This window comes from Xenopus laevis, chromosome 2L (genome assembly GCF_017654675.1).
Source record: "Xenopus laevis strain J_2021 chromosome 2L, Xenopus_laevis_v10.1, whole genome shotgun sequence".
Taxonomy (NCBI): domain Eukaryota; kingdom Metazoa; phylum Chordata; class Amphibia; order Anura; family Pipidae; genus Xenopus; species Xenopus laevis.
In genome coordinates, this window is record NC_054373.1 from 31,757,532 (window position 1) to 31,769,909 (window position 12,378).

Sequence of the window (12,378 nt, forward strand, 5' to 3'; positions counted from 1 at the left end):
AAATCAATTATGGAAACTGGTGGATGGAAAAGAAATGATCTAAAATGAAATAAAATGTAAATTATGCATACAGGGCCCCTGTTTGTTTTATTCATGTTCTGTTAAACAGTGTGATGTGCATGAGTAGCTCTATACAAATATAGAAGTCAACTAAAGGGAACATGGTTCACCAAACCAGGAAAATATCTGCTTCTTTATAACCTAGCCAAAAAAAACTGTTTTTAATATGAATATGCAAATTAGGGTTCAGATTTGGTAAAGCCTTACTAATAGCCCTTAATGCTTAAGCCACCTCCACTGTATACAGTATTTACTATTTATTTAAACTATCCTAGGTGCTATGCTGTGCAAAATTAGTAGCAATAAAAGTATATACATGATTTTAGCAATGAAGGATTGGCAGTGAAGAAAGCCAGCTCCAATGTAGAAAGGGTTTGAAAAGCAAAACAGCAGGGCACAGCAATTCTGTGTATATAAGACTAAAAATAAAAATGTAAAATTGCCCTCAGTTGGTGATTAAGAAATGGTGTTTTTTCACAAAATTTAACAGCATTAGACTGAAATGTTCAGAACTGGCCTTGAGGAGTAAATTTTTTTCAGGGATATTAAAGGGGAAATTGCATTTAGACAATGATAAATAATGTATCGTTCCAGATTTAAATTTGGGCTCAAAAGAATTGCACTAGTGTCCCCAAATGGAAGGAAGTTGAGGTGACAAACGAAAGAATCCAATGGCACACAGGGCTAATGCAACACCTTAAGTGTTTATTGTGGAGTGCGGTGCAACGTTTTGGGGCGGACCTCTTTGTCAAGCGTTGAGGAAGTTGAGGTGAAGCATGGTGAGGAGCCAAGCGAGGGTTCCAGACTCTGCCTGATGCTCATGGAAGGATAACAGATGAACCAGCAAGCAGAAATGTTTTTTTTGAGCGTTTTTTTGAGGGTATGCCTAAAACTGCTCATTGATTAATCATTGATTAACATTACCATCAGTGACACGTTTTGACAAATTCTGTTATCATGTCATAGGCCTTATCCTTTATCTTCCAGGTTTTGCCCATTGCTTTTTCATATGCTTTCTGTGCAGAGATGTGAGCTCGGCCACCTGACCCTACTCTATATTTCATGTATATTGTTTTAAGTCTGCTCTCTAGAGTATAGAGGAGAGCTAAATGTTGCTTTATTTATATATATCTACTCATAAAATAATTCGATCCTGATGTATATTTCTTACTGACTGCTGTCTTATTCCTGTAAAAACTGTAAAAACTGCCATTGCTATGCTATTTTGTAACATGTTTTCAATGTAAACAATGGGGATTTCTGTTTTAATTATTTATTATTCCAATACCATGCCATTCCAGTGAACTTTATAAATAGGTAGATAGTGATTGATTGATAGATAGATGTGGATAGATGACAGATGATAGATAAGTGACAGACAGACAGACAGACAGACAGACAGACAGACAGATAGATAGATAAAGAGATAGATAGATAAAGAGATAGATAGATAAAGAGAGATAGATAGATAGATAGATAGATAGATGATAGATATGAGGTTCACTCCACATTCATCTCAAGATGCACATTGCCAAAATCATCAATCATCATGTAAATTATATCCTTATAAATGGTGCTATGTGGTCAGTGCTCAGGGATGTAATTTAATTTAGAGTTTACTCACTAAAGAAGATATCTTGAAGATATCAGAAGTCACCTTGGAGTTCTATAACCATTATAAAAGCACTTAAAGGAAAAGTTCAGTGTAAAAATAAAAACTGGGTAAATAGATGTCTGTGCAAAATAAAAAATGTTTCTAATATAGTTAGTTAGGCAAAAATGTAATGTATAAAGGCTGAAGTGACTGGATGTTTAACAGAACAGAACAGCACATTTCTTCCTGCTTTCATTACTTCCTGGTTTCCACTGATTGGTTACCAGGCCGTAACCAATCGGTGACTTGAGGGAGGCACTTGGGCCATATCTGTTGCTTTTGAATTTGAGCTGCATGCATAGATCAATTGCAAACTCACTGAACAGTTGTGTCCCATGTGGCTCCCTTTAAAGTCGCTGACTAACTCAGAGTTAGAGAGCTGAAAAGCAGGATGTAGTCTTCTGTTCTGTTATCCAGTGACTCCAGCTTACATTTTTGCCTAACTAACTCTATTAGAAACATTTTTTATTTTGCCCAGGCTATCTATTTACCCAGCTTTATTTTTACACTGAACTGTTCCTTTAACCTTTGACCTTTCATGGTCATGAAAATTCCTTGGTGATTTATAATATCCTTATATCTGTATAACAGGTTTCAGCTTTGTACAAGAGACACTAAACTTTCTTGTGATTTCAGACCTAGTAGTAATACAATGAATTCAAACATGTACAGTGGTAGCTAAGTCTACTGGCCTTGCCATCAATAACATCTCTGATTGATGGCATTACTTGCAAGAGAAGTACCACCAGTGACCATTCTGGCCATGGAACTTCAAGATGACTTCTAAAAATCATTATTTTTTACAATATAAATGTTTTGTTTGTTTGAATTGTACTCCAGCGGCTGGTAAGGTAAAATATCTTTTTAAACTAGTTTTACTGAAATCCTATGTTCATATGGTGCTTAGACGACCTTGATCCACCATAATGATACCAATACAGCAACACCCTGTATCAGCCTTTGGTTCAAATCAGCCACTTGCAAAATACATTTTATTTGATATTACCTTTGCTCTTCCCTTTGTGCTGGTCTGATAGATGCTCTGTGCGGGTTCTAGTGATTAATTCTACATTGGAAGCACCATACACCTACAAGGAGAATGCAAGAGAAAGGAGTGTGTTGCAAAAAAGTCTGATTATCTAGGCAATATCTCTCTGTGGCATGTACTTAATAAATCTCTGTAATGCATGGACACATGTGACCCTTGTGGTGCTGATATTAGTGCATATTTCTAGGTGCTTCTTGTGGTCCTGCCATGTAAGAAAAAACAGCTTTTGTGGTTTGGCTGGGTTATGCTTTCTGCAAAAATAATTATCATTATCATATATTTTCGCCCAGACTCCCCTACTCTAGTCTATAAAGACAATTACAATGTATGATATAGCAAGAACATAAAGGGCATTATTCAAATGTAGCTGTAAAAGCTACAATATGAGCATACCTATCTAGAGATGCAGTGTTGGACTGGAGGGTCACAGGTCCACAGAAGTTTCCAATACAGGGGCCCCACCCCCCCCAGGGCCCCCCCCAGGGGCCCCCCCCAGGGGCCCCACCCCCCCTGAATGCTGCGACCTCCCTACAGGCCCCCCATGTCAGTTGCAACCCCCCTCTGGGCCCCCCTGCGGAATCAGGAGAAAGCGTGGGCCTGGTGCGGTTCTGGATCAGCAGGCCCCCCATATGAGGGTTATAATGAACCAGTCCTGGATTTTGAAATTAATTCTCAAAAAATCCCAGAGTGGATCATAGTTGCTATTGGTTATTACGTCCCCATGGGCAAATTTGCCCATTATTTCTAAAAGCCACATGAATGAGAAGCAGCTGCCAGGGGGCACCGGTGATTTGATCATTGGGAAATAATTATTGTCAGTTCACACTCCCTGGTCCATGTTTTACTGCAGATTAATTCTCTGTAAGTGAATTCATTTTCAAAAACAGTGAGTTTTTAGCTATGATCATAAAATTGCTAAAGTAACCGCAAGACTAATATTATTTCTGCTCTATCATGTTGCTATATTCTTATACTGGGTAAATCCACATCTGTGAAATAATTACGGGCATTGTAACTGGACTTTATCACATATCTACTGAACATTAAAAACAGGAGGCCATTATCCTCACTCGCTTTCTTTTTAAAACCATGTGTTTAAAAGGTCTTATTATCATGGAGATGAATGTGTGTGGGTTGTTGGGTTTCAGGTTTATTAATATATTTTTCTACTTCCTCAAATGCTAGAGAAAATAATTGGTTTTGCATGCATTGAAGCTGCAAATCAGTCAGGACCCTCTATACTACTACTGGCCACCCCTCTAACACACACCCAGGCTCATTAAAGTGATACTGTCATGGGAAAAACATTTTTTTTCAAAATGAATCAGTTAAGAGTGCTGCTCCAGCAGAATTCTGCACTGAAATCCATTTCTCAAAAGAGCAAACAGATTTTTTTATATTCAATTTTGAAATCTGACATGGGATGGGGCTAGACATATTGTCAATTTCCAAGCTGCCCCAAGGCATGTGACTTGTGCTCTGATAAACTTCAATCACTCTTTACTGCTGTACTGCAAGTTGGAGTGATATCACCCCCCTCTCTTCCTCCCCCCCCCCAGCAAAAAAAGAACAATGGGAAGGTAACCAGATAGCAGCTCCCTAACACAAGATAACAGCTGCCTGGTAGATCTAAGAACAACACTCAATAGTAAAAACCCATGTCCCACTAAGACTCCTTCAGTTACTTTGAGAAGGAAAAACAGCAGCCTGCCAGAAAGCATTTCTCTCCTAAAGTGCAGGCACAAGTCACATGACCAGGGGCAGCTGGGAAATTGACAAAATGTCTGGCCCCATGTCAGATTTCAAAATTGAATATAAAAAAATCTGTTTGCTCTTTTGAGAAATGGATTTCAATGCAGAAGTCTGCTGGAGTAGCGCTATTAACTTTTGAAAAAAAAACATGTTTTCCGATGACAGGATCCCATTAACTATCACTGGGCAAATCTGCTAAAGTGCAGAAACCCATAGCTTAAACCACTTAATTTCTATTACTGGGTCTGTATTTTTCTCATCAAACCCCTTTCTACAGAGAGCATGCAAAGAAGCAAAACAGAGGCTGAAACATTAACACTTCCAAATGTTTAACCACTGTGCCATAAATTAAAATGCCAAGCTAACAATCTACAGAGGCATTCAATGAACTGGCAAAAGACTCGAGGCTAATTGTTTTGACTGACTGTTGTGCTATTCTATCAGGTCGAAACTGGTCATCCCAGACCGAAAGTCAAATGTCTTATTGGTTGTTATTGGTTATTGCATCTGGGCAAATAGTGCCACTTATATGGCATATACTTTTTAACTAAAATAAAAACACCTTTAGGTTTTCTGGCAGGATTTTTGGGAGGCAGTTAATGAATATGTATTAGCCAATACTAATGCATTGAGGCTGTATTAAAACAACACACGATGGGTGAAGACAGCAGGGCTAAAAACAAACATAGAAATATTAAATATGTTAATGTAATTCTAATTATTACTACTACAGAAACCTGTTATCCAGAAAGCTCACAATTACAGAAAGGCCATCTCCCATAGACTCCATTTTATCCAAATAACCCAAATTTGAAAAAATGATTTCCCTTTTCTCTGTAATAATAAAACAGTAGCTGGTACTTGATCCCAACTAAGATATAATTAATCCTTATTGGAAGCAAAACCAGTCTATAAGGTTTATTTAATGTTTACATAATTTTTTAGACATAAAATATGAAGATCCAAATTATGGAAAGATCTGTTATCCAGAAAACGTCAGGTCCTGAGCATTCTGGATAACAGGTCCCATACCTGTATTACTATTAATTATGTCTATGGAGAAAGTATCTGCCTTTATATGGAAAAACTGATTCCACAAATATTATGCTTTTAGGCAGGGAAGGAGTGTTGAGCTCACACTGTATATTATAAAATATATTAAAATATCTTATTATGTAATATGAAATATTTGAAAGGGCATAAAATAGGGGTACCACTGAAAAGGGGGTATGTGAGTATATGCAGAATTAAAATATAATTATATTATGTTGTAAAAGTTTATCAGGGGGCAGGAGTTATGTGAGTGTTGGTCTCTTTTCCCTTCCTCCAATTCCTTCCTGCTAAAGCTTACAGTCTTAACCTAGTCCCTTACCTCCCTCCCCATCTCTACCACTGATCTAGGCTGTTAAAATGGATGACCAGTTTACCATATGCTCATGGACCACTTTCCAACCAACCTTTGCCTCATATCCATTGACAACTTCAGTCTTCTCACTCCTCCATCCAAGGATTCCTGATTTGTTTCTACACAAGGAGAGACACTCAGAATGACAAAGCACCATTCCTACAACACTAGAAATACTGCATAAATCATGGTCATATCAGGCATAAAGAAAGGTTCATTTATCACTGCAGAATAATGTTGTGACATGTTCAGTAGTGCTTATATGAATCCAGCAGGCTAGGGGCAAGTGGTTTATCTCATGCATGCTATGTGCAGCTGTAAGAAGGGTAGAGGAGCTAGAAGACAAAAGAGTCTCAGGAAATGGCTTTTTCAAATTTTTTTATGGAGCGTTATGGCAACAAAATGCCGATGGCCCCATTCCATAGTTAATAGCAAAGATAGCAATTATGCAGGGTATTGTTATTTAATACAGCTTCCCCAAAACAACCCCAATTTCAAAGGAATTTGTTGCTAGGTAATAAAAGAATATATGTATGTATATTTTTATTTGTATAGCGCTCCTTGAGGGCAAAGCACTGTACAGTAAAACAATAAATTAGTAGTAACAAATGGTCATTGGAATAAAAAGTGCATTATTAGAAATACAATTCACATAAATATAAAATATACTTACAATACAGATTAAGTGATCAGTGTCAAGGAGACAAAAGGCTAGAGGACCCTACCCCATAGGGCTTACAGTCTAAATGAGAGTGTAACAGACATACAGACAGAATTCGGAGGGGTATTAAAGTGCTGTAGGTTACAGTTTGCAAAACTGTCATATAAGTGCTAGTTCCAAGTTCAGGTGTTATCCAAGTGCTCCCAGACATAGTCTTTGAGGTTTTTTTTTAACACTGAAGGAGTATTCTCTCTGGAGTCTAGCTTTTATTTTTTTCTTAGCATAAATACATGTTACATCAATTTCCCACCCTACTTTCCCAACAGTCACCCTGTAAAAGAAAGGTTTTGGGCAATAAGGTGTAATGAGCTTCTCCCATCCCTTCTGGGCTCCTTGTATTCTGATAAATAATTTCATTGAACAAATTAACTATTCGTGATGTGGGGAGGCTAATAAATTCTCAAATAATTACTTATGTACAAAAAGGAAGCTAAGATAGCAAACAAGAGAAGAACGCTGCCAGAGATCTTCATATCTCAAGGACATTCATATGGTCTCCCGCTTCTCCCTATACTGACCTCTCAAAGGCAATGTTCTTGGTATCCAGCTGAGTGGTCACTACAGGGGCTGTCAGTCGGCTCATGGCCTGCTCCTCAGTGGGCTGCACAGCAGCCAGGAGAACTTCATGGTCCTGGGAACCAAAGGTCAGGGTTTCAGTGAAGACCACACGTCTGTCGTGATCAATTTCCATGACCACTGCGCTGGTGTCTGTGGATATAGGGAATAATGCTTTTAGAGAAGAAGTCTACAAACTGGAATGTTACAGTATATAATACATGTGTACTACTCACTAAAGGATGGCAGCATGCTGAGTCCTTGTAGCACATGTTCATATGAGCAACACTTTGTAGATGGCCACACACGGGCAGATAGAAGCTGCTGATTTGTGCCCTTCAGACCAATTTGGCAGCTTATCTCAATAATGCAGTTAGTTGTGGAACAAACCCAAGGCAGTCAACTTGCTGCCTTGGGTTTGTTCCACAACTAACTGCATTATTGATACATTGATTTGGGATATCGAACACAGGATAACCCGTGGAATTAAACCAACAAAGACTTTTGGTGAGCCGCACCCATTCCTTTATTTGAAATATTCAATTTGGCAGTTTATCTGTATATGTATGGAGCTCTCCAATGACCCCACCTGACCAATATCTGAAAAGTAGGCAGCTGTTGATTGGGCAGGTTTGATTTTCCCATTGAATCGAGGTCTGCATCTGCTTGTTGATGTGTCCTTGATCCAACCACTGGCATAGCAGAAATTATGATCCGATCGTTGACCCAAGGGCCAAATAATTGGATCAACCCGATATTTCACACCTCAAGGTGGGCATATTGATGAAAGATCCACTGGTTTGGCAACCTCGTTCTTATAATTTATGTCCACCTTAAAGGGGTTGTTCACCTTTTAATTCACTTTTAGAGATTGATAGAGTGAGCGATTCTGACACAATTTTCAAATTTTATTCAAGTTATTCGGCTTTTTATTTAGCAGCTCTCCAGTTTGCTGGTCCCTAGGGTCCAAATTACACTAGCATGCACTGATTTGAATAAAAGACTGGAATATGAATAGGGGAGGCCTGGATAGAAAGACGAGTAAAAAAAAGTAGCAATAACAATAGATTTGTAGCCTTACAGAGCATTTGTTATTAGATGGAGTCAGTGACCCCCTTTTGAAAGCTGAAAAGAGTGGGAAGAAGGCAATTTGTGCAAAAACTATAAAAATGAAGGTCAGTTGGAAAGTCACATAGAATTTGCATTCTATAACATACTAAAAGTTAACTTCAAGGTGAACCACCCTTTTAAGTGAAAACACACCTTCAGGAGCATTGTCTTTTCACCTCCTGATAAATATGCCCCTATAGTATATGGAAGTCATGTCAGCAAGTATTTTGCCACCACAAATCACCTCGAGAAAGGCCAAAGAGCCATATCTTTTCTAAGAATATCTCTACAAAAAAATACCAACCTTGACCTTTGAAAATGAAGCTGCGGTTGCCTCGCTGCCACGTCATGTGATCAAACCCAAGAAGTGTGGTGTCTACCCGAAGGTTTTGTCCACTCTTCCACACCTTGTACGTGTCACTGGGACAGATCTTGGACACCAAAGGCACTATTAAAACACAAAAGAACAAAAAAAAAAACCTACATTTTAGAGATTCTGGAGTAAAGTGAAACAAACAAAAACACTGGAATATGTTACTTATCCCATTTGATTTGGCAAGATGTGATGGGGAAAAATTTAGTGTCCCCCTTAATCCAAAAATATAGTTGTAGTGCAGCCCTAAAAAAACATTTACCCTGTACCTGCCTATGATGAAGAATTTAGAAGTTACAAAGTGCCAGTTGCTTAGTTTCTGCATTATGGGTTCCATTGAAATGGAATGGGAAAACAGAGGTGATAGACAGCATGCATTCCTGAAGCTGTGGCCTGCCATTAAAGGTTTACAGAAATCATTTGAAATTATTGGGACACTGCTGCTCTGTGTTAATACAGAAACAGGAGAAATGTGCAGGATCCATAGTTATTTCAGATGTAACAGCCCCGAGCTGACCACACGGGGAACAAGAAAAGACAATCCTCACCGATAGTCTATGCAATGTCGAAATTGGGTGGGGGAGGAATACAGCCCTCTCACTCAACAGTCTACAAATAAATGGTGGAATTTCTTATTTCTATATAGGCAGCCATGGGCCACCACCTGAAACTGCTACCCTAGGCACACACTCAGGAGAACTCAACTTAACTAAAGAAGTAGCTAGAAATGTTGTACATTATGTTTTGTGCTTATGTACCAGCCCAAGGCAACCACAGCCCTTTAGCAGTAAAGATCTGTGTCTCCAAAGATGCCCCAGTAGCTCCCCATCTTCTTTTCTGCTGATTCACTGCACATGCTCTGTGCTGCTGTCAGTCACCCGAGCTTAGGGACCCACTCACAATATACAGTACATATAGAATAGAAATGTCACAATATTAGGCTGATTAGTAATTAATACAGATAATTATTACATGGCAGCACAGAAACCAGTACAAATAACTGCAGACTAATTTTCTGCTTGATGATTTCTGATGACCCCTAAGCTTCTGAACAGCTGCTCAGAGTCCACTCACTGAGCATGTGCGTGTCACAGAAACTCCTAACAACATACAAGATGGAAAATGCCTATGAGAACTTTGAAGGTCTGAATCATTGCTACTAGAGAGTTGCTGAACCCTTAATTTGGTTCAATATGTTTGATATATAAAACATGGCATTTCTAGCTATATTATTTTTTAGGGGTTAGCTCTCTTTTTTTAAATAACTATATAAAAGAATGAAGTATCATTATTTGGTTTTTAAAGGTAACAATGGCTAGGTAAAAAAATACAGATAGTTTTAAAGTTACAAACTTTTCCCCAGAAAAATGTCTAATGGAATTAGCATGAACTAAATTGATTTGTATTGTATTAATATAAACTAGATTCAAAAACTGAGCTGTCATATGTAGTGAGTTGGATGACCCTTTATCCTTTTATATTTTCTTTGCTTAAAGGGATACTGCCATGGGGAAAAAAAAAATTCAAAATGAATCAGTTAATAGTGCTGCTCCAGCAGAATTCTGCACTGAAATCCATTTCTCAAAAGAGCAAGCAGTTTTTTTTTATATTCAATATTGAAATCTGACATGGGGCTAGACATATTGTCAATTTCCCAGCTACCCCTGGTCATGTGACTTGTGCCTGCACTTTAGGAGAGAAATGCTTTCTGGCAGGCTGCTGTTTTTCCTTCTCAATGTAACTGAAGGAGTCTTAGTGGGACATGGGTTTTTACTATTGAGTGTTGTTCTTAGATCTACCAGCCAGCTGTTATCTTGTGTTAAGGAGCTGTTATCTGGTTACCTTCCCATTGTTCTTTTTTTGCTGGGGGGGGGGAAGAGAGGGGGGTGATATCACTCCAACTTGCAGTACAGCAGTAAAGAGTGATTGAAGTTTATCAGAGCACAAGTCACATGCCTTGGGGCAGCTTGGAAATTGACAATATGTCTAGCCTAGTCATGTGACTTGTGCTCTGATAAACTTCAATCACTCTTTACTGCTGTACTGCAAGTTGGAGTGATATCAACCCCCTCCCTCCCCCCCCCCCCAGCAGCCAAACAAAAGAACAATGGGAAGGTAACCAGATAGCAGCTCCCTAATACAAGCTGCCTGGTAGATCTAAGAACAGCACTCAATAGTAAAAACCCATGTCCCACTGAGACACATTCAGTTACATTGAGAAGGAAAAACAGCAGCCTGCCAGAAAGCATTTCTCTCCTAAAGTGCAGGCACAAGTGACTTGGGGCAGCTGGGAAATTGACAAAATGTCTAGCCCCATGTCAGATTTCAAAATTGAATATAAAAAAATCTGTTTGCACTTTTGAGAAATGGATTTCAGTGCAGAATTCTGCTGGAGTAGCACTATTAACTGATGCGTTTTGAAAAAAACATGTTTGCCGATGACAGGATCCCTTTAATGGTTCCTTTTCTTGCTTCTGAGAATATCTAGATCTCAGGGCGCACTTCAGGTGCAGATGTGGCAGCAACCACTGCATCCCCTGTAACAACATCACCGTTGAGGGTGCCCTAGCAATTAAAGGGCCTGATGAAAGTGGTTAAACATGGCAAAGACCAAGCATCGCAGCATAAGATTGAACCTAAGTTTGCTTACAGCCTGCACCTTGCGGCAGCCAATTTGCATGGACATATGCACACAAGGGCCACACACCCGCACCTCTGACCATGGACATCATAAATGACCCCTATAGTATACATATACATTTCCTAGTATCAATCACACTTATATAAGATCATTTTAGAGTTTAGTGTCCCTTTAAGTTCAGCCGACGATTCTCTAGCAGTCTAGAGCCGGAAGGTGAGGAGGTGAAAAAGCAATGTAAATAAAAACTCAGCGGGGTATTCAGGCACTATCAGCAATGCTGCTTTATTAGACGGGCAGTTTTCCAAATGTGAAAATTATATTAAAAATAGAGAGGCGATAATGTTACATATTAACTATAGCTCAGCGTGAGACCTTTGTTGGCATTGTTTAATCATAATGTGGTCCGCAGTTCTCCCTTTGTCAGCATGGACCATGATAATCTCATGACAGCTGTTCTGCACTGATCTGTGCCCTGAACAAGTCCTTTTGCATTTTGCATGTACTCAGAATTCTGCAGAATTCATTGAAAGCGATGCTTGTTAGGAACACTGTGTCGGATTAAACCTCACACATTATAAATCAGCCCTTCTACCATTAGCAGAGCTATATTTAATACTTTATATTGTGCAGTCGTTCCTTTTTGTCTGGATTGCTTTTATTTCATTCACCTGGATCCTTGCCTGAAAGCAATTAGTATATGGTAATTAAAATGGGTACATTTCTCACAAAGAAATATCCCCTGATATATTCTCTTCTATGAATACGCGCACATATAAATGGTTGTCATAGGAACTAATTCAAAGTGGAGTTTATTTTCCTTATACAGGTATGGGATCTGTTAACCGGAAACCAGTTCTCCAGAAAGCCATAGGGGTATATTTATCAAAGAGTGAAGTTAGAGATTGTCACAGTCTCTCTATTCATTTCTATGAGATTTTTAAATGTGTATTTATCAAATGGTGAACTTTCACTTTCACATTTTGATAAATACACCTTTAAAGGAGAAAAAAAACCTACCCCCACCCTACATAGACCCCCCCCTCCTCCCCCAGCCTAAGT

The 12,378-nt window shown here is 38.8% G+C and overlaps 1 protein-coding gene across 4 annotated transcripts in view; it reads right to left on the reverse strand.

Annotated features, from left to right (window-relative positions):
- ankrd13b.L (ankyrin repeat domain 13B L homeolog) overlaps positions 1-12,378 on the reverse strand; it is a 114,825-nt gene that overhangs the window by 5,870 nt on the left and 96,577 nt on the right. For all 4 annotated transcript variants that reach the window (XM_041581672.1, XM_041581671.1, XM_041581674.1 and 1 more), the window contains exons 5-8: positions 8,610-8,753; positions 7,159-7,348; positions 5,972-6,038; positions 2,721-2,802 (exon numbers count right to left, since the gene is read on the reverse strand). In XM_041581672.1, the coding sequence (XP_041437606.1) occupies positions 2,721-2,802; positions 5,972-6,038; positions 7,159-7,348; positions 8,610-8,753 (483 nt within the window). The remainder of the gene's footprint in view (positions 1-2,720; positions 2,803-5,971; positions 6,039-7,158; positions 7,349-8,609; positions 8,754-12,378) is intronic.